General features: G+C 37.9%; 1 protein-coding gene and 2 long non-coding RNA genes across 3 annotated transcripts in view; 2 read left to right on the forward strand and 1 right to left on the reverse strand.

Annotated features, from left to right (window-relative positions):
• LOC121731928 overlaps positions 1 to 5,082 on the reverse strand; it is a 27,936-nt gene extending 22,854 nt beyond the window's left edge. Inside the window, exon 1 of the long non-coding RNA XR_006036304.1 lies at positions 4,996 to 5,082. This is a non-coding gene — a long non-coding RNA (uncharacterized LOC121731928). The remainder of the gene's footprint in view (positions 1 to 4,995) is intronic.
• Positions 1 to 5,570, forward strand: part of LOC121731898 (inactive hydroxysteroid dehydrogenase-like protein 1) — a 14,154-nt gene extending 8,584 nt beyond the window's left edge. Inside the window, exons 3-6 of the mRNA XM_042121587.1 lie at positions 786 to 896; positions 1,595 to 1,815; positions 4,395 to 4,619; positions 5,417 to 5,570. Coding sequence (XP_041977521.1) covers positions 786 to 896; positions 1,595 to 1,815; positions 4,395 to 4,619; positions 5,417 to 5,518 — 659 coding nt within the window. The 3' untranslated portion in view covers positions 5,519 to 5,570. The remainder of the gene's footprint in view (positions 1 to 785; positions 897 to 1,594; positions 1,816 to 4,394; positions 4,620 to 5,416) is intronic.
• A 9,266-nt stretch (positions 5,571 to 14,836) lies between these two features.
• Positions 14,837 to 15,901, forward strand: LOC121731935. The gene is made up of 3 exons (XR_006036305.1): positions 14,837 to 14,878; positions 15,216 to 15,381; positions 15,723 to 15,901. It is a non-coding gene; the product is annotated as an uncharacterized LOC121731935 (long non-coding RNA).
• Positions 15,902 to 23,501: the final 7,600 nt, after the last annotated feature.

Raw genomic sequence — 23,501 nt, forward strand, 5'->3', positions numbered from 1 at the left:
TTGATGCCTATCAAGACGAGCTTTCCCACCCCCTGTTTTCTTTAGGCGAGTTTGTTGGAGTAGTGAAAAACCAAACATTAAAAAACTATAATTGTAATGAAACTTTTCACCAAATAACCAATTTAATATTCACATTTCACACATATACATAAATATCTATATATATATATAACTCAAAGGTTGACATAGTGATCTATCAACGCACAGCCCAAACCACTGGACGGATCGGGCTGAAATTTGGCATGCAGGTAGATGTTATGACGTAGGCATCCGCTAAGAAAGGATTTTCATAAATTCCAACCCCAAGGGGTTCAAATAGGGGATGAAAGTTTGTAAATAATACTTCTTAACGCGAGCGAAGCCGCGGGCAAAAGCTCGTCTATTCATATACGTTTAGAAATAAAGAACCTTCAGTATAAATCCCGCTCACTCACTCAAAGATTTACAGCCTGATCGTCATGGCTGCATGTTTAGTTACAATGTAGGATGCAATTTATGACATTACCCAACTTTATTGCTGAGTGTATACAAAGTAACAGATCACAAATAATACCCCTCGGTCTCAGCTAATTGTATGATATTTCGTCAAATCATGTCCGTAAATCGATGTGAACCAAGATAAAATGTGGCCGCTCACTAATTTTTCTGTCTTAAGGATGATATTTTAACATGATACATGACGTTCATAATTAGTGAGTCTGCAAATAGTTTTATAAGTAAGAAATAAGAACTAATACCTCGGTAAGCTCTATTTGGCATAACATTCCGTTGTCTTTGCGTTTCAGAAAAAACGTACAGCGTCAAGACCAAAACCGTAGTCGCCGACTTCGCGAAAGGTGCTGAAGTGTACCCGCACATCGAGGAGGAGTTGAAGGATATACCAGTCGGTATATTGGGTGAGATGTTCATGTCATTACACATTAAAATTGGATAGTAAAAAAAGTAAAATGTTTAGTACGACAGTATATAAATAAGTATATGGGTCCAATTTTACCAACGACTGTCAGTTAATGCTCGAATATTACTCCTTTAGTTCTCATACGAATGAAAGAGAAGACATGACATTTTAACAAGCTGTCAACACTAATAGACGGGTCTCTTCACACCCGATAGACAGACAGACGGACATATAGACAGACACACTTTCACATTTATAATATCAGTAAGTATGATTAAATCAAAGCACCCTTTTCAAAATAAAAAGCAAAGACATATTTTAGAGTTACTTTCTACCAACAGTACCAACATTTAACATAAAATTACTACCTTGTAAAACGCAATAGCAATAACGCTGTGTAGCGGCCGGGCCCTAAGGATTTGCATAGTACGGTAATACCAGCTACGTAATATGCATGTTGAATGTTTAAATAATGTACATGTATTATTTTACTTTATGGTATGAATGTAAACCAGTTGCCAATGTAGAGGCTTATCAGAATGAACGCATTGACTTTATCCGTTGTTCCATATTATGTCGTACGTTAATTTTGCATGCCCAAAGAGGCCTATGTGCTAAACCCAACATCCAATGTAACACACATAAGCAAAAATAAATGAATTTGAATTCGTTATTAGAAATTTCTTGTGGTTGCAGTGAACAACGTGGGTATGAACTACTCATACCCGATGGTGGTGAGCGAGCTGCCGGCGTCGGCGGTGACGGACCTCATCAACGTCAACGTGCTGGCCGTGACGGCGCTGACGCGGCTGCTGCTGCCGGCCATGCTGCGCCGCGGCCGGGGCGCCATCGTCAACGTCTCCTCTGGCTCCGAGCTCCAGCCGCTACCGCTTATGGCGATATACGCCGCTACGAAGGTACTTTGATCGTTTTTTTTAACTATTGCATAGCTTTTATCGCAGGCTTTGAGCGCGGCGACCGAATCAAGAAATTCCGGAACGAAAATAACCTATGTGGGGGGGGGGGGGGGGGCACTCCGATCGGTGTGGCGCGGCGTTGCCAGACTTTGGCACGGTGTTTGGGTGCGTGCGACTAGACGTATGCGAATTATAAATGCATGAGTTGGTAAAAAATGCTATGGAATAGCTTTACACCGAATGCCACACGTATTTTTAACCGACTTCCAAAAAGGAGGAGGTTATATGTTCGGCTGTGGATATTTATTTTTATTTTTATTTGTGTATGTTCAACGATTACTCCGCCGTTTGTGAACCGATTTTCAAAATTTTTGTTTTGTTGTATTAGGTTTCACTCCAGTTTGATACCATGTTAACAAAAGTGGTGATCTGATGGGATCCATGAGTAATCGAGGGAACTTCTCAAAATTTATATGGAAACATGGTGATTTTACGAGAAGTATCCTAAGCGTATGCTACCAAAACGCAAGATTTTGCACCAAGGTATACTATGGTTCCAGAGATACTAAGAGAACTCCGGATTCCTTATAGATACAAGTTTGGGGATTTAGGCGCTGTTTTAAGAACTGAAAGCTTCGATCACTAATATAACTGAAAGCATATGCTACTATGCAATTTGCAAATAATATTCATCATGATCATCATCATCATCATTACCACATCAGTGTCACCAATTGTCACCAGTATATGGATTATGGATACAATATTTAAATTGTTAAATTACCTAGCACGTGTTCACTTTGCTTTTTTTTAGGTTGGGTTGCACCAGAGGCGTGGTTAGAGTTAAAGTTATGGTTATAGTTAAGGCTAAATTTAACTTTATCTTTGACCAGAGAAATTGACAGATGACAGCTGGTCAAACAAGGTCATAAATGAACGTGGGCGGGGGCGCTGCTGGTAAAGGAGAACTGTGAAAAATGGCGTTTTTGTATGATGACAGTGTTAGTTCCTTTTTTCGCCACGTGCATTTAAAACCTTGTCGAGCTCTATGGTTGTAGTTAAATTTGGCGTCTTGATGGCGTCCATTTTTAACTTTAACCTATGATTTGACATTTTGCATTGTAGTTAAAGTTATAGTTAAAGTTAGTTGGTGCAACCCGACCTTAATGTATTGTTTAAAATTATCTACCTACCTGATATTTGTGAGTATGACTCTTAACAGTATTAACAAATTATAATAAGATACGTAGAATATACGCGATAGTTTACTAGGTAACTAAAAAGAGTGAAATTATTATTTTTAACAAAAAATTAATACCGACTTCCAAGGTAAAAAAAATAATAACATCCTTTTAATATGGACTAAAAAGTCTTAAATAATTTTTCCTATCTAATAGTGTCTTTTTCCGAATTCGGCTAAACCTCAACTATTTCTGTACTCAATCTTCATAATTTTGAAGTCGGTGCCAGTTCCAAAAGTTTCAAATATTCTGTCAGGGAACTGATGATTCAGCTATATCTGGTAACAAATCAACATCCGACTTCAAAGTGATGAAGATTGAGTACAGAAATAGTTGAGGTTTAGCCGAATTCGGAAAAAGGTACTATTAGATAAGCAAATTATTTAATACTTTTTAGTTCATATTATAAGGATGTTATTATTGTTTTTAGAGCGTCCGTGGCCTAATGGGTAGACCTTCCGTTCGCACTTCTAGAGGGTGCAGGTTCGAACCCGGGTGGAGGCGTGTACCAATGAGACATTTTCTGATCTCAAGTACATAATACGGACGCTCGTACGGTGAAGGAAAACATCGTGAGGAAACCCGCACATAGTTGATCCCAGACGTATTGACTAGTTCTTTCCTCTGGACTAGGCCGACTATGATGCGAGAATGCCGTATGCGCTTGGGCAACCATACGGACATTTAAAAATCTTGTCCCAGGCACTACAGTATTTGAGGAGTGGTTACTTCGCTCTGAAAAATGCTGTATAGATCATCCACAACGGATGTAAAGGCCTAGTTTATTGTTTTTACCTTGGAAGTCGGTTTTAATTTTTTGTTAATATAACTGTCACCGTAAGATTGTAAAAACCGCGAGATTGTAATATGACGAAGTGATGGATTGTAAACAAACAGTTTTCCGGTGATTTTAAATTAATTATTTCGTATTTAAAATAACTTCAATTGCCTGAATATTTGATGTTTAACATTGAATAAAATTTAGATATATTTAAAGTGCAGTTTGTATTATAAATTAGGTTAATTTTAATAACCGAACATTCAAACAGCACTTTAAATATATCTGATTTTTTTAATGTTATACATCTCATACTATTTGGCATTGAAATTATTTTAAATACGAAATAATTAATTTAAAATCACCGGAAAACTGTTTGTTTACAATCCATCACTTCGTCATATTACAATCTCGCGGTTTTTACAATCTTACGGTGACATAACCAAGGTATTAAAGGCCAAAAAATGTTTCCTATCAACAAGGAAACATGAATTCCCTGACACGTGACACAATTTCAATCACGCTCCACGTGTCACTGTTTTCTTCCATCTTCTCTACAGGTGTACGTGCGCAACTTCACGCTGGCTCTCCGCGCGGAGGTGGGGGGTGTGCTGCACGTGCAGCACTTGTCCCCGCTGTTCGTGTCCACCAAGATGAACGCGTTCTCCCGCTCGCTGCTGGACGGCAACCTGCTGGTGCCCGACGCCGCCGGCTACGCGCGCTCCGCCGTCGCCACCCTCGGCCGCGTGCGCGACACCACCGGCTACTGGAGTCATGGCATTCAGGTACATCAAATAGAATATCAAAATCATTACAAAGATCCTCACTAATCTAAGATATAATATATCCTCCTAGTCTAAGTAATCAATGTCATCGTGTTTACGATCCCCACCATAGCCGATAACAAAATAAAAACCGTAATAGCAATCATGATTACGAGAGTAGGCCGTCCATCGGCCGTACTCATAGATATTTAATTATTATATGTACTTTAATTTAACATTAAGTTTAAAAAATAATGTATGAATCTCACCTCAAATTTTTAGTAAATTAAAGCTTCTTATGATATTATCATTTAAAGTAAAATTGCCATTGGTCTATGGTGCTTCCCCACCGGGAGCATTCGCGTGTAATGTGACATTATAATATTATAGATTTGACTTTGAGCGTTCCATAGCAAGCTGACTTCACTGTCACGTAGCATCGATGTTACAAGTTGTATCAAGATATTACACAAGGTGCGCATTGTAATGCTCGGTTCTCGTTACATTGCAATTAATGCTCCCTGTGAGGGAGCACCTTTTCGTTTTTCTATGTCGATACTGTATAGAAAGGCCTTCTTCTCTCATTCTCCCTTATTGTTCTCCTCTAAAAGTGCGCCTACTAATAAAATGTACCATCGAGGATATTGATTCCTAACATACCCCTTCAGAGGAATTAATCCCTGACAGACCAACGTCATTTGGTCGGATAATGTCAATTTAGTGTTAGCTGTGATGAGCATGGGTTTAACACATCACGACCAATTCACGGAGGTCTGCCTATGGATCAACTTCTCTGATAGTAAGTACGTTTGTTCCAGTACTTCTTCATCAAATTGGCGCCGGAGTGGGCTCGCATCTGGATCGGCTGGCGGATGAACCGCGACTTCCGCGGCGAGTACAACAGCCTCAAGGCCGAATGATGCTTCAAATTACAAATATTGTTATTGTAAATAAAAATAATTATATGGTTTCCAAATTTATTCTATACAGTGTTTTTATTTAGGAATTTGAACGAAAAGTTCCTTTATACTTCGCTGAATACATTTTTTTTAGTTGATCGACTATTAGTCAATAACGTATGAAGTCTTCTTAGCCATGATAGTTTTCCTTTTAAATATTACTAATCCCGTGATTTTTTTCAAATGGGCTATCTAACACTGAAATATTTTTTCAAATCGGACCAGTAGTTCCTGAGATTAGCGCGTTCAAGTTAACTCCTTTCAAATAATTTTCCCCGTTTTTTTCCACATTTTCCTCTATTACTTCGCTTCTATTAGTCTTAGTGTGATAAAATATAGCCTATAGCCTTCCTCGATAAATGGGCTATCTAACACAGAAAGAATCAAAAATCAGTTGCGTAGTTTTAAAGATTAAAGAGAAAAAAGGGACATGAGGGAAAATTATTTGTAGTTGTAATGTAGTTGAAGTTCTTTATTATTTAATTGAAGTGACTAAATAAGTATGGTACCATGGCAACGTCCATCGCTATCCCGTTGCACAAACAATGGTCGCCGTCAGTCTCGAGTTGTAATAATTTACTATTATTTATTCAGCAAATGCACTTATCAATATAAAAAGTAGCCAGTAGCCGATTCTCAGAGCTATTGAATATGCATATAAAATTTTGAAAAAATCAGTAAAGCCGTTTCGGAGGAGTACGGTAACTAACATTGTGACACGAGAATTTTATATACAAGAAGTGCATTTCTTGAATAAATAATAGAATAAATAATGAACTGTCACCAGCAGTATTTCCGGACCGATACGACCTGCAAACCTTCAAGAAAAGAGCGTATTCCCTCTTAAAAGGCCGTCAACGCACCTGCAGCTCTTCTGATGTTGCGAGTGTCCATGGGCGACGGTAGTTGCTTACCATCAGGTGACCCGTTTGCTCGTTTGCCCCCTTATTTAATAATAAAAAAAAAAATATTACAACTCGAGACTGACGACGACCATTGTTTGTGTGACGGGATAGCGATGGACGTTTTTTTTTTTTTTTTTTTTATGGCCCCTATATGGGACCGCTTGTTCCCCCTTACATAATAAGGGACAATTATTTGCTGTTATTACATTGCTACATTTTTCATTGTTTATTCTTATTTACTAACAGTTTTTTACTTACATCATTAATCTTTTTCTATTTCAGCCTTTACTTTCCTTTTAATACACTTTACTTCAGTTTCTGAACTTGTAATTTTTCCAATAATTACTATATTTTACATTTTAATTTAATTCCATATTTTCTATATACTTCTTTACAATTCTCCCTCCTTATTTACTTTACGTTACATCTGTATTTACATTCACATTTTGCTTATTTCCATATTGTAGATATTATATTTTCTTAACATTAGTATTATGTATTCTTAATTTTGAATCAATACATTTGATTTCTGTTTTTTAACTATTAATTACATTCTAATTCGTTTTTACAATTCAAATTGATATAATTTTTGCTGCAATTTTATTCTATTATATCGTTCTTTGCTCTTTATATGGCAGAGCCACTATTCAGAGTACACATTTTCAATCTGTTCCTTCATTTGGTTGTGCGCTTAACTGGGGATACAAGGGTTTTATTCAGCCCGGAAGTCCCGGCAAGAGGTGCAGTTGCTAGCATGATTATGACATCATAATAATGTTGCAATATTTGTAGGGCGCTATAGCGCGCGCAAACTTAGGTGGTAACAAGGTGTTAAAACTAGAAGTTGGTAAAATTAATATGTTGTGCATGGTTGTCGTCCATCTTATGCTTTACATGCTCTCTTATTTTTAAAATAATATCATGTAAATGCAAAGTGTTTTTTTTTTTTTTTTTTTTTTCCGCACAACACATTTACAGTATTATATTGTAGTATCTAATTTCACAATTAATTACTGACAATGCTTATTATTATTAACCTAGCTTAATTGTTACATCTACCCGTGACTATTTGTCCTCAGGGTCATACGCAACTGTTGCGCGCGCTATAGCGTCCCATCTTTGTCGCACCGGGCATTCCGCGCTGAATGCGTTGTGGTTATGCTGTTTTAAACCTTCCCCTTTGCAGTTTGTGCAGCACGGCTTTTTTCCTTCCTTCAGATCATCACACTCAGCCCGGTGGTGTGCTCCGGAGCAGTGGGCGCACCTCTCTTCGGCAGCGCTACAGAATCGCCGCCCATGTCCGTACCCTAAGCAGCGCGAGCACTGGATTAGAGGGGACTGGTCGGCGACTCTGACGCGCTGGATATCTATATAAAGATGTCCTGCCTCGGTGAAGCGCACCCACAGCCCCGGTGACACATTGAGTACCACGTGCTGAGTGTGATCATCCTTACCTTTCTTCTTATACTTCACACTCATTCTATCCTCTGTCCCTCCCAGGATGTCCTCCACGAGGTGCTTATTTTGCTCCCTGATGGCTTCTAGAATGTCGTCATCAGTGTAGCTTTTCAGCACCCCGTACAGCACAACCTGGGGATCCTTATTTTCTATTACCTGTGTATCTAAATTCACTCCCGCTTTTTCTATTTTGTCTCTGACTCTTTCTATGTCTTTCTTATCCCTGAACCCTATGATCACTTTTCTACCTTTTCCCCTCCTAATTCGGTCTACCTTTATCCCTTCTCTCTTTGCTTCCACAACCCTTCCTACAGTCTCCACTATTTCAATTGTGGGCATAAAATTTTCCTTGTCCGATACGACTAGGGAGTGGAGGGTCCTGTACTTAGGTTCCCTGGATGGTAATTGGGATTTTCCTCCTCCCCGGGTGACACTCGCGTAAGTTGGACGTGTCACTGACTCCGGTTCATTACGCACTGCGACCCCCCCCCTCCCCAGCCGCATCCGTCAAAGTTCCTATTTGCTTATCTATGTGATCCGATACCTTATCTATCACCTTCGCGTTCTCGTCCTCTATCTTAACGTGGATACTATCCACATTAAGACAGGCGGCATCCACTAAATAATTTCTAATTTCTAGCAACTCGCTCTTATACTCCTCCCTAAATTCGCTTATCTCTTCCTTTAACTCTTCCATGCATTTGCATTCTATGCCCACTCTATCCTTAACCTGATCACACTGTGTCCCAGAGTCCCTAGTCCGTACTTTTCCTTTTTGTGGTCCTATCTCTTTCCCATCCCTGGCTATAATTTCTTTTAATAGATCAACTACACTTAGTAGTTCTTCTCCCATACCAGACTTCAGCTCTCCCTTCATATTCCTAGTCTGGTTTAGGAGATAGATACTACGCTTTACTTTCGTCAGCGTGCTCGCCAGCAGCTGGCTCGTAGTTAACTCGCTCTCGCTGCTGTCGTGCGCGCTGTAAGCCTTATTTAAGTGATTAGGGGTACGGGCCATTGCCATCTTTAGTGTTTAAAATAAATAAAAATATAAATTAAGATTAAATTATTAGAGGGAACGCGCCAATTGTATAAATTAAAACTTAAATGTAAAGACAAAATATTAAATTATTATTGAAGGGGGAACGCGTCTATTAGTAAAATTGTATAATTATAAAACTTGTATAAGATTATGTAAAAAACTTAATATTCTAATCGGCTGTCCCAAAAGGGATCAGCCGGTCAAGTTAAAATGACTACACTAATAAAATGTATACCTATGTGGGGTCTGTACTTTGAACCCTGTTTGTAAGTGTGTGAATGCTGACGCGTGCGAGTTGCAGTTGTGTATGTAAGATGTGACGTATGAACGGAGCTTAGAATAAGTAAAATATTATTTCAATAAACAGTTGGTCCAACGCTCTCGAGTCTTTCACTTGTGCCCTCCTGCTACTGCTCCGTAGTCTATATCTGTGTGTCCCATATACCACCGTAGACATACAGCATAGACTTAACATTGGTGACCCCGTGAACACGAAGACAGCTCCGACTCCGGCTAAAACTAAGACAGCGAAGACTCCGACCAACGAAGACTCCACCCAGACGACCGGGCTGAAAATATAATGAACGAGCAGCAGCATAACCTGATGGGCGCCGCACCGCAAGCCTCAACAAGCGGATTTTCGCCAGCTATGAAGAAAGAAGATACAGAATTGGCAACAATTTCCATTGGTAGCAGAATCCCAGAATTTTGGAAGGATAACCCTCGCCTGTGGTTTTATCAAGTCGAGGCAATTCTAGCTCCACAAAAGACATCGGATGCGAATAAATATTTTATGTGCGTCGCGAAGCTGAACAGGGACGCCATTCAGCAAGTTGCAGACATCTTGGCAAATCCGCCGCAGCAGAATAAATATGAAGCGCTGAAAAATCGACTACTGCAAATTTATGAAGAATCGGAGGCGCGGCAAGTAAGAAAATTAATTTCCGAAATCGAGCTTGGTGACCAGAAACCGAGTCAGCTGCTTAGAAGAATGAAGGAATTAGCTAGAGGAAAAATCGAAGACGAGACCCTGAAGATTTTGTGGCAAGGTCACTTACCTTCTTCGGTCCAAGCGGTCCTAGCAGTGACGTCCACTAGTAATCTAGAAGAATTAGCAGGAATAGCAGATAAAATTATGGACACTCACCAGCCCTGTAATATCGGCGAAGTAGCAAGTGGTCAGCAGCAGCCATCGTCAACCAGCTTCGAGGTAGCAGCCATAATAGCAGAGATCGCGAAAATGAACCTGAAAATTAACCAGTTAGAAGCACAAAGAGATGGAGTCCGGAGCAGAAGCAGGAGCAGGAGCAGGCCGACTGGGAACTATGCAAGGGAGCGGACACAATCGAGACCACGTCGAGCGCCAGGGAGTCCAGGTTGGCTGTGCACGTACCACTGGAAGTATCGAGGACGAGCTTTCCGATGCGAGCCCCCATGCAGCTGGGAGAACAAGAGAGAAGCCCCCGTCCCGAGGCCGGAAAACTAGCAGAGCTGCAGCCGGTGGCGGGAGGCAGCGCAGTTTCCGATCACCGCCTAATTGTAAGTGATAGAATATCCAATTTAAAATTTTTAGTAGATTCAGGAGCATGTATTTCTGTTTTACCAAAGAGTGTAGTAAAAAATAGACTGGACATAAATTTAAATTCTAATTACTCGCTTTTCGCAGCGAATGGTTCTAAAATTAAGACTTATGGCACTAAAATTCTTACCTTAGATTTAAAATTAAAGAGGTCTTTTAAATGGTCATTCGTAATTTGTGACGTTAAGCAGCCAATTTTAGGCGTAGATTTTTTAAATCATTTTAAACTTATTTTAGATATTAATGGACGCTGCTTAGTAGATAAAATAACTAACTTGGCCGTACGTGGAACGATCGTAAACCATTGTGAAAGTACGATTTCCACATTAAAAATTAACCATCCAGTTTACGAAATTTTAAAAAAATATCCGGACATTCTTAAGCCGATGTCATTTAAGGAGGCCCCAAAGCATTCTATTTATCATTATATTGACACGCAGGGTCCACCCGTTTTTTGTAAGCCTAGACCGTTAGCGCCACAGCGTTATAAAATCGCTAAGGAGGAATTTCAAAATATGTTAGAAGCAGGCATATGTAGGCCGTCCAAATCTGCTTGGGCGAGCCCACTTCATTTAGTTCCTAAAAAAGATGGACAGGTACGCCCTTGTGGTGACTATAGAGCTTTAAATGCAATAACTAAACCTGACAGATATCCCATTCCCCGTGTGCAGGATTTTACGTATTTACTTTCAGGAAAAAAATTGTTTTCTAAGATCGATATAAAAAAGGCTTATCATAATATTTTAATTAATCCAGAGGATATTTGTAAGACAGCAATAATTACGCCCTTCGGATTATATGAATTCGAGCGCATGACCTTTGGTTTGAAACCTATATAAAATAAGATGTAAAACAGACGTCACAATTAAAATAATATTTACACTAATACTTATCCTAATCGTTTGTCCCAATAGGGTACAATCGGTCAGCAGTATAATATCTAAAAGTATTTCTAGTGTAAAGTCAATAAAAGCAAATGTCACAAATATTAAATTTTTCAGGCGCTCCAATAGGGAAGCGGCTGGTCTATAATTATTGTCTGTTTTACAATTTCAGAGAGATTTCGCCGGTCAAAAAAGATTTATACTAAGCCTGTTTGTCAATTCGGCCTGATTTCGTCTTTTATTTACGTCCACTACCTGTGGTCTTCGTTTATTTAATGTTTTTCTAATGTTTATAAAATAATGTTTCGCCTGTTAATTTTAAAAAGCAACGTCCTACTATCTTAGTTCTATTATATTAAGCAGAAAATTAAACGCCTATGATTTTTGAATAGCAAAAACCCTACTTATTCCTTATTGACTCCAGAGATATTATCAAGACTTTCAAATCAATCAATATTAAAAGTACCACTGATCTCTGGGGTATGTCCACAAAAATTATAAAATCAGTAATTGACATCATTGCCGCTTACCTAGCTTTAGTTTTTAATAATTGTATCAAAAGTGGTATGTTCCCAGACTTAATGAAGCACAGCAAGGTGATGCCTCTATTTAAAGCTGGGAAGAAATCAGACCCAGCCAACTATAGACCAATATCCATATTGCCGACTATAAGTAAAATCTTTGAAAAAATAATTCTAAATCAATTACTTGCTCATTTTAACTCAAATAATTTATTACATAATAATCAATTTGGTTTTACTAAAGGTCGGTCTACAACAGGTCTTCTGTGTAGTATTTTTGAAGCTTGGGAGGGGTCGCAGGATGCACTTGGTATTTTCTGCGATCTCTCTAAAGCATTTGACTGTGTGGAGTATGATACTCTAATAAGAAAACTACACCATTATGGTGTAAGGGGCACGGCACTTAAACTTCTAAAATCTTACCTTACAAATAGAACGCAGGGGGTGGAAGTTAACTCCATAAGGTCTAATGGAACCAAAATAAAACTAGGTGTGCCACAAGGGTCCATTTTAGGGCCTTTTTCTCATCTATATAAATGATTTACCTTATCTTGTTAAAGATAAGCATGAGATAGTACTTTTTGCTGATGACACTTCACTAATTTTTAATGTGAAGAGGCGACAATTTAATTATGACGAGGTAAATAGTGCTCTCTCAAAAATAGTACATTGGTTTAATGCTAATAATTTACTTTTGAACTCTAATAAAACAAAATGTTTAAAATTTATCTTGCCAAATGTTAGGCAAGTACAAACCAATGTACTATTAAATGATGAGAAAATGAATTTAGTAGACACCACCTCCTAGGCATAACGCTGGATTGTAAGTTACAATGTGGTCCACATATTGCGAAACTGGCAGATAAGCTTAGTTCTGCAGCATATGCTGTTAAAAAAATTCGTGAAATCACTGATGTAGAGACCGCGCGATTAGTTTACTTTAGCTTCTTTCATAGCATAATGTCTTACGGCATCCTCTTGTGGGGAAACGCGGCGGACATTAATACAATATTTGTGATGCAGAAGCGAGCTATTCGTTCTATTTATAAGATGTCGTCTTTGCAATCTCTAAGAGAAAAATTTAAAGAAATAAGAATTCTGACCGTCACATCTCAATACATTTTGGAAAATCTCTTATATGTTAGAAAGAACATAAATATTTTCAAAAAGAAAAGTGATAATCATAATGTAAATACTAGAAATAAGAACAAGTTAGCAATACCAATGTTCAGACTAGCCAAAATAAGCAAATCCTTTAAAGGCCAATGTATACGCCTATACAATAAAATCCCAGAAAATGTTCAAAATCTACCTTTAAACAAATTTAAAAAAGCAGTTAAAGAACGTTTGTGTGCTAAAGCGTATTATAAAGTCAATGATTTCTTCGAGGACAGCACACCTTGGGAATAGGGTGGCTCCATGCAGGTTACTTTTCTTTTAATTTTGTTACATAGCTGTAAGCCATAACATTGTAATTTTTCCATTTTTTTAGTAAAAGATGGCCCCGTGCGAGTTTCTTACGCCGGTTCTTCTCGGCGGGGTAGTTCCCGAACCGGTGGTAGGCAACGTAGTTTCTTCGTTCGACTTTCAAAAAGTGTATCATGATACCCATTTTGAATAAAAAGATATTTTATTTATTTATTTTATTATTGTTGTTAAAGTTTTGATTTCTCAGAGATAAGAGTTAACTCTTATCTCTGAGAAATCAAAACTTTTGTATTCTATGTAAAAAGATAACCACACCATGATGATTTTTAGTACTGAGAATACTTGTATAATTATGCAGGACTCATAACCGTAAATTTATATAAAATTATGCAGGACTTATAGAAAATATGTACCTGCAAAACAAATTAAGCCCAGTGAGTATCCTATCTGGTACAATTATGCTCTTAAACACCTAATAAAAGAAAAATATAAGTATCATAAAAAATTCAAAAAATATGGTAGAATTAGTGATCAGATTACTTTTATGCTGTTACGTGATCGCGTTAAAAAGATGGAGTCTGAATGTTATTCTAATTATTTATCAGAGACAGAATCATCCATCGCTCAAAATCCAAAGAAGTTTTGGAGCTTTGTTAAACATCGGTCTAAAACAAATCTACTACCAAGTAACCTTATATATAATGGTGCCACTATTTCATCTGGTGAAACAATCTGCAATGCTTTTTCCAATTACTTTCGTGAGTCTTTCCTATGCCCATTAAGCAGCTTCAACCGTGATAATGTTACTCAACCTCCAGCTCCCGCCGTTAATGATAACACATATTGTGACTCACAAGTATTCCTTAATTCTATTGAAATTAATTTAGAAACAGTTAAATTTTACCTAAAGACATTAGACCCGAATAAATCAGCTGGACTATTTACACTCAAAATTTTTTATTGGATGTCATCAAACAATAGCTCTTCCGGTTTTCTTGCTTTTTAAAAAGTCACTTGATTCATGTACGGTGCCTAAACTCTGGAAGTCGGCCTTCATAACACCCATACATAAAAAAGGCGATATTTCACAGGTTACCAACTACAGACCTATCTCTAAGCTCTGTATTATTGCCAAAATATTTGAACGTCCTGTTTACAATCAAGTATATAATGCCTTAAAAACTTCTTTCAGCAACTCGCAACATGGTTTCTTAAAGGGTCGGTCTACACATTCAAACCTCATTCTCCAACGACCGTACTCAGAGAGATGATCCTTAATATAATTTACAGAATGTGATCAAGGCCATACAATATTTTCTGTCCAACTCATCATTTGATTAAAGTTGAGTAATTTTTAACCCACCAACTCCCAACGAATATCTGACTAATGAAATGGACAGTAACAACAATCAAACTGACGTTATATATACTGACTACTCCAAATGCTTCGACCGTATAGGCCACAGAATACTCAAAAGCAAACTTTTTAACATTGGCATAAGAGGTAATCTTTTCCGTTGGTTCTGCTCTTACCTAGAAAATCGGTCTCAAGCAGTAGTCATCAATAATTACATTTCCAGTTGGGTTCCCATCCCTAGTGGTGTTCCCCAGGGTTCACTACTGGGACCCCTCCTGTTCATAATTTTTATTAATGATATTGACTCATGCTTTCACTACTCCCGTTATCTCTATTTTGCTGATGACATGAAAATTTTTCTGCCAATCTCATCGCTCGCCGACACTGAGAAGCTAAAAGCTGACCTGAGATGACTAGATTCCTACTGTGTTTCCAATAATTTAGACCTGAATCCCTCTAAATGTTCCATTACTACATTTTCCAGGAAAAAGAACCCAGTCCTTGCTACATATCTTCTGAAAGGTCAAGTAATACCAAGATGTCATGTTGTGTGTGACCTTTGTGTCTATCACGATGAAAAACTAATGTTTGATGAACATATAGATAAAATCATCTCGAAGGCCTCAAAAGCCCTAGGCTTCATCATGAGGGTAAGTACTTCCTTCAAACTAGCAAAAACGTTAAAAATACTTTACTGTACCTTCGTTAGAAGTCATCTAGATTATTGTTCACAATTAGTGTGGAATCCTTGCTATAATAAGTACATTGATAGAATTGAAAAAAATCAGAAACGATTCTTGCGATTCTTATGTTACCGCCTCAAAATTGTTTACAACTCAGAAAACCACCTTGCCCTTTGCAGACAATTTCACATTTTGCCATTATCTAAACGAAGACAAATCTCAGACTGCACTTTTATTCTGAAAATTATTAATAATGAGGTTGACTGTCCAGACCTTCTCCAAAAAATAAATTTTACTGTACCTTCCAGATCAAGAAGATACAATCCTCCACTTACTTGTGAAACCTACAGCACTAACTATAGAGGTAACTCGTTCCTGGTGCGAGCAAGCAGATCTTTTAATTCTCTTTGCAAAGAACTTAATTTAGATCCCTATACCACCAAAAGCACTAAATTTCGATCGGATTATAATAAGAGGTTTTTTAGTATGTGACTGATAGGATTTCTATATCAAAAAATTTATATTTAACTTTTCATGTATAAATAATTAAATAAGGAATAAAATATATACATAATAAGGATATAATATTGCATCAGTAGATAATGTTGTGTGTATATTGTGAGGTTGCTAACTATGTTATATTTATCTAATAGTGAAAACCTGTTATTGGCTTTCTTTTTATATAGTATTGGTTCTATTTTATTATAAACATAAGCTGTTGGTTTTCCAAAACAAATAGATAAATAAATAATAAATTAGTTTCCGACTTTACATCCATAACTCACTTGACCAGTAATAGAGCCAGGCGAGGGGCATGGCTTGGTGGTATTGGAATGATCTCCAAGACTATCTTCGAAACTTTGGACGAAGATGATGCTGTAAAATATTTTTTTTATTTTTTATTAAAGGTTCACAAAACTAGCCTAACACTTAAAATTTAACAAAATATTTGCTTATACTATAAAATATAACAATTGTGTAAGACCTTCTTGATGTGAACACAGCATGCTAATTTAAAATAATATTAAAATAAAATTGGCCACAATACCGACAGAGTTCCTGTCGACCTGCACCAAGTGCCTAGTCGATCAAGAACTCTGTCGATAGTACATCGCTATCATTGCTTTAAACAAAAAATATATACATAATTATAATAACATTACCCATTCTGCAATAGATGTAACTTTTAACAACGAAATGATGCGCTAAATATATCTATACAGTACAGTGTATGTATGTACAGTGGTGAGTGTTGACAGTAGTTGGACCGAGATAAGGACAAACTAAAAGTTTTCATATTGTGCAGACGACTACCTGGTCGTGGGACAGCAAATTGCAATTTGTTCGTAAGGGAAGGGGTATCTAGCTTACCATTGACTATTTTGGATAAGTAGACTATATCAGCAATTAGTCGTCTATTTTCTAATGTTGTAAGTTTGAAATATTGTAGCCGGGACTCGTAAGAAGGTAATTTTTGACAAAAATTATGTGCATAAGAAATGTGGTACAAAAACTGTTACTGAAGTTTTTCGATTCGAGCAATGTGTACTGCATAAGATGGGCACCAAATTTGACAGCAATACTCGAGAATCGCCCTAACGTAGCAGTTGTAAAGAATAATCGGAATCTCACAATCACTAAAGAATTTGGTTTGACGGATTACGAATCCAGCCAAACGTGTTCCTTTTTTAATTATAGCATCAATGTGATCCCGAAAATCTAACTTGCTGTCCAGCATTACACCCAGATCCCGAATGGTCGAGATCTCTGCAATCGGATCGTTCGATATATAATAAGTGGCAGCTATAGGATCTCGTTTACGTGTAAATTTAATGTGAAAGCACTTTGATGAGTTTAACAACATTCCGTTAGCAGAACACCAATGTTTTATTGCATTTACATCATGTTGGAGAAGGCTGATATCTCGGTGGTCGTTGATTTTTCTGTATACTTTGAGATCGTCTGCGAACATTTGGTATCCGGATGCAATAACAGAACACAAGTCGTTTACGTAGAACAGAAAGAAGAGAGGCCCTAGGTGTGAGCCCTGGGGAACGCCGCAAGGCACTACTTTAATATCAGAATTATAGCCCTTGATTTTTACTAGCTGCGACCTGTTCATGAGGTAAGACTCGCACCATCTGAGTAAGCTACCACAAATCCCGGCATGAGCTAGCTTTTGTAAGAGGATTCCATGATCGACCAAGTCAAAAGCCTTTGAGAAATCGGTGTAGATGGCATGTACTTCTGCTTTGTCTTCCATAGATTCATAAATCGTTGTAACGTAATCGAGAAGGTTTGAGGTAGTTGACCTTCCAGGCAAAAAGCCATGCTGGTTTGTATCAAATAAGGACTTAAATTGAAAATAAATCTGGGCCTGGACCAATTTTCTCAAAGACTTTTCCCATGGCTGATAATATAGAAACCGGTCTATAATTAGTTACATCACTTAGATCTCCATTTTTATGAATTGGTGTAACGTGTGCGAGCTTCCATTTTGCAGGAAACAGTCCGGTGGAAATGGATTTGTTGAAAATACGATAAAGTGGTTCGGCAAGCTGCTCTGAGCATTGTTTCAGGAATATCGGAGGTATGCCATCCGGACCGGACCGGACCTTACGGAAAAACAAACGCTTAAAACTACTTTGCCTGAAAAAACAACTGACTATCCACAATCATTAGCATCATGCTACATCCCAAAATCGGAAATTCTTCATTTTGCAGGAAACAGTCCGGTGGAAATGGATTTGTTGAAAATACGATAAAGTGGTTCGGCAAGCTGCTCTGAGCATTGTTTCAGGAATATCGGAGGTATGCCATCCGGACCGGGACCTTTGTTTACATTTATCCATTACCCGGTCCGGATGGCATACCTCCGATATTCCTGAAACAATGCTCAGAGCAGCTTGCCGAACCACTTTATCGTATTTTCAACAAATCCATTTCCACCGGACTGTTTCCTGCAAAATGAAGAATTTCCGATTTTGGGATGTAGCATGATGCTAATGATTGTGGATAGTCAGTTGTTTTTTCAGGCAAAGTAGTTTTAAGCGTTTGTTTTTTAGAATACACTGACTGAAAATAGTCCGAAAAAAGGTTGCTGATGTCCTGAGAACCCTGAGCAGATTTATCGTTGAAATACATTTCATCTGGTATTTCGTTGCTATTGGATCTAATTGATTTAATAAATGACCAAAAATATGACGGATTCTCTTTAATTAAAGATTTTGAATTATTTTTAAATTTGTTGAGGCATTCCTGCAACATTAACCTGGATCTCTGGCGTAACATATCATAGACAATAAAATCCCTGGGGTTAGAGAACTTTTTAAACTTCTTATGCATCTTTCTCTTCTCTTTTAGCGTGTTTATTAAATTCCTACTAAACCAGAAGGGATATTGGCAACTGTCATTATGAGTTTTTGGGGTGTTATGTATTATTATTTGATCGAGTACGCTATAAAACGCATCGATGGTTTCATCGACAGTTTGATGCGTGTTGAAATGTGTATCCCAGTCAGTCGCTTCCAATTCGTCCCTTATTTTTTTAGTCCCTTAGTTTTAAAGTTATATTTAAGGCAGGGTGATAAACATCTTCAATAACCAGCGGACTACTGGACTTAGATACGTCAAAACTTTTAGTAGAGTTTGTTCATATTAAATCCAGTATGCGACCTTTATCGTTATAAATTGAGTGATTTATTTTTATTTTATTTTGACGTGGGAGAGCCATGCTTCGGCACGAATGGGCCGGCTCGACCGGAGAAATACCACGTCCTCACAGAAAACCGGCGTGAAACAGCGCTTGCGCTGTGTTTCGCCGAGTGAGTGAGTTTACCGGAGGCCCAATCCCCTACCCTATTCCCTTCCCTATTCTCCCTTATTCCGTTCCCTTTCCATCCCTACCTTCCCCTATTACCCTATTCCCTCTTAAAAGGCTGGCAACGCACCTGCAGCTCTTCTGATGCTGCGAGTGTCCATGGGCGACGGAAGTTGCTTTCCATCAGGTGACCCGTTTGCTCGTTTGCCCCCTTATTTCATATAAAAAAAAAAAAAAAGTTGACATTATACAAGTTATTTAGAGACAACGCATCCGAGAACATATTTACTAGGTTATTGGAACTGCTTGCTGGGACCAGAGAATTTGAGCTCTGTTGCCATATTAAGTTAGGTAGATTGAAATCGCCGGCAAAGAGTATTAAAGAGTTTTTGGGTATTTTGTGTTGGATGATATTTGTGACATGATTGATAAGACCGTCAAGGCGGTTTTGTGTTACGGGTGGAGGAAAATATAAGACGCAAATGCACAGCGAAACAGTCGAGTTATCTAGTTTGGGTTTTAGAACAATCCAGATGTCTTCATTTATAGATTTCCATTTCAGTTTGCGAACGGGATTAAGTTTGTTAGAGACAGCTATCAGCACACCGCCTCCGTCAGCTTTAGTAGAAGATGATGAACTACGATCGCGCCTAAATATCGAGTATCTGCCGTCAATGACATCATGATCGAAAATGGAATCATTAAGCCATGTTTCAGTTTAAAGAATTATATCAAAATTGTGTGTTAGTGTGTTGTACCGTATGGTTTCAGTTTTGGTTCTCAGACCTCTTACATTTTGATAGATAATGCTCAACTCACTATGCCTATTACCAGGTTTAAAAAATGCACTCATAATATGTTAGATTTTATAAATTTAAGTGAAATAAACAACTAAGTAAGTATAGAAATTAGAGTAAATAGTATACCTTTGAAAATATTACAAGGACCCAAGAAAATTTGTATCTTTTATCAATATGGTTTTACTGTTGGTATCTTTTTTAATAAAAATACGACCGTTGCGCACCCACACAAATTTAAAGCCCTTCTCCTTTGCAAACTGACGAGCTTTAGCGTGCAGTTGCTTGTTTGATGGGGATAAGTGTTCGCAGACGTAAATAGGGTCCTTGCTTCCTATTCCAAGATGGGATGAGTTCAGTTTATCTGTAACGTGGTTTTTGTTGAATATTTTGGCGGCTGCGATAATATTGTCGCGGATGAGTGGGCTGGGTAGCTTGACTATTATGGAACGTGGGCGGGTAGATTCCTGGTTGACTTTGGCGAGTCGGTGATAGTTTAGGAGCTGCTTTTCAGGGAGAGAGTAGCCAACCGTCGAGGTAAGTTGCTGTATTAAAAGTTTCAGGTTTTCACCCTTGTGCTCTGGAACACACTGTATCTCCAAATTCGATTCACGAGATTGCTGCTCAATCTGGTTGTCTAGTATTAACATCTGTTAGATTTTGTTTCAAAGTCTTGTTCTCCGCCTCCAATATTTCAATCCTTTTAGTTTTTGAGCCTAGTTCTTCAGTAAGTTGATCGTATTTAGCAGACATGAATTGGACACTCTTCGTCAACTCCTCAATTTTACCTCGAGTGTCGGCACTTTCCGCTGTGAAATCCCTTCGTATATCTTTAAGTAATTGAGAGAGCGAAGCTTCTAATTTACTATTAAAATATTCCTTCAATTCCTCTAAGCTATTAGCGTTTACTCGTTCTGTTTGTTGGTCTATGTAAGTTGATTGGGAAGGCGTACGTGGATTCTTACACTCGGGACACTTTCAAGCCGCTTTGTGTGCCTTTGATTCTTTTAGAAATATGACAATGCAATCCAAATTTTGTGGTAAGAGTGCCGACTCAAGTTTTATCCATCTTCGAGGTGGAGGAGTTCTGGCCCGCCGGTGTAGTTTACCGTAGGTTCCGGGGGAGGCTCCCGAACGAAGCGCGCATCACGTCGCCGAAAGAGACTTTACGTGATAAATTAGATGCCCTTAGCCATTTCGAAAATATAGATTTAGACGTATTTACCCTAGAGGCAAAAACAAAATTAAAATTAATAGCGCAAGAAACAGACAAAATAATTAATAAACACTCAATAATTAGATACAAGGCTCATTACTCTATAATCACTTTAATTCTAATCATTGCAATGTTATCTTTAAAATTTATCTTTTAATTAAGGGGCACAACCGTCAAACTCAAACTCCGCCTTCCTTAACCCTTAACTTACCCAATCCTCGTTCCTCAGTGAATCCAGATTCCAGATACAAGCCTCAATCCAGCTTCTCCCAGGTGTAGAATCCATTCCCAATCTCCTGTCGCAGACCCTGTCTCACCTAACCAAACTTCGGTTCTCCCCGAAGTTTAGTCCTGGCCGGGGGAGGTGTTATATCCTATCCTTGTTAGCCTTTTCCCTTACCTAAGCCCTATCCATATTCTTTCCATCCTCATCAGCAATCCTTTATATAAACATCCTCCCAAGTTCCCAGTCAGTCTCCATCCATCCTAGTTTTTCTATTTCTCTATTTTTAGTTTGTAAATTAAATCTTTTTTTAAAAAGGGGTCTAGAAAGTACCCCATAACAGTACGTGTGTTGGGAGTAATTGTCTAGTTGGGGACCAGCGCTGGATTGGAATACCTAATGGCCATAATGCGGGAGGAGTAAAGTATATCCAAGCAATTATACTTATATGGCACCTCACTATTTCACACCTTTTAACGTTGCGCTATATACCGTACTCGGCGAAACATGGCGGTAACGGTCACTGACTCCCTGTCAAAAACTTGTCATTTTCTATACAAAGCCACGATTGACAACATCTGCCACTTAATTGTGAATCGCGGTTTATATAGAAAATGACAAGTTTTTGACTGGGAGTCAATGACCGCTACCGACATGTTTCGCCGAGTACTAGTTTTTATTTCTTCTTCGAGTCGAACAATATTAAATACAGATTACAGCCTACAGGATGTAACAAAACAAAGTGATAATACTTAAAATTTTAGGGTGTGTACTTTGTATGTTTATCTCCTCCTCTGTGACAATAGACCAGTGTTTTTCAACCTTTTTCGGATGCGACCCAACTTTGTCCTGTAGACCTGTTATGTGTCTATGTACAATTATGTGAACAAAGCTGATGTTTAGTTGTAAATTTTAATTAGAATAGGAAACAGAAATATAATTTATGGTTGATTGAACTTACCTTAAGTGAACTTCAACCAAAATTATGCGAGTTGCTGCATCCGTAGAGATTTAATAAACCTGTAGTCCGCATTTTGTGGTACTGCATCATCACACGCCATTTAGATATTTATTTAATTTAAAACTGTAAAAAAGACAATCAATTGGTTTTATAGTAATTCCGCCTTGCTTTCCTAGATGGCGGTGTCAGTTCGTCCGTCATTCTTTTTAGAGAGGATAAATCATAACATTTTATCCTTCCGCAAGTAAAGAATAGGGGCAACAAACTAAGAGAAGTGGGTGGGGTGGGATCTTAAATCTCTACGGATGCAGCAACTCGCATAATTTTGGTTGAAGTTCACTTAAGGTAAGTTCAATCAACCATAAATTATACTTCGTTGCTGCATCCTATGAGATTTAATAAACCTGTAGATGTTCAGCGCGTAATTGTGGAATGATAAAATACCAGATTAATTAAATTAAATTAATTAATTACGGAATTTAAAATGAAATAACATTATAGACATCATAACAATATTTTATTTTATAAAGTATTGTACTTCTAAATAATAATACTTACTACTTAATTAGTTTGGATATGCTATGAATCAGAATTTACATTAAAAATAGCTTCAGCGAAAGCTCTTTCTTGTGCTAAATCTGGTAAAGGTAAGTTATAAAACTTAGCAAAACAAAGGGATGAGCCGGTCCAGCCAGCGCATCGCTTGATGACGTCGATGGAGGCGTGTCGCGTGCTGTGCGCTGAATAAACTCCAATCTCTATGCCACTGTCCTTGAGGAGACTCTTTATCCAGCGACTTATAGATTGGGAACTGGCATTATGAAAAGGCTTTCTAGTTGTTAAAATGAGCTTATCAGTAGCTGGGCCATTTCGCAGCTCTTTTGTCTTATCCAGGTACACAGATGGAGCTTTAGCTGGACAAATACAGGGTTTTTCATGAAAAAATAGAATTTTTAATCTAGGATTTGATCTATTCCGAGCAGAAGTTTTAATAATTTCATCTATATTAATATCTATGTCAGTAGAGTTGACATTAATATTACACACCTTAATTAACGACAACGTCTGAA

Source organism: Aricia agestis, chromosome 1 (assembly GCF_905147365.1).
Source record: "Aricia agestis chromosome 1, ilAriAges1.1, whole genome shotgun sequence".
Taxonomy (NCBI): Eukaryota; Metazoa; Arthropoda; class Insecta; order Lepidoptera; family Lycaenidae; genus Aricia; species Aricia agestis.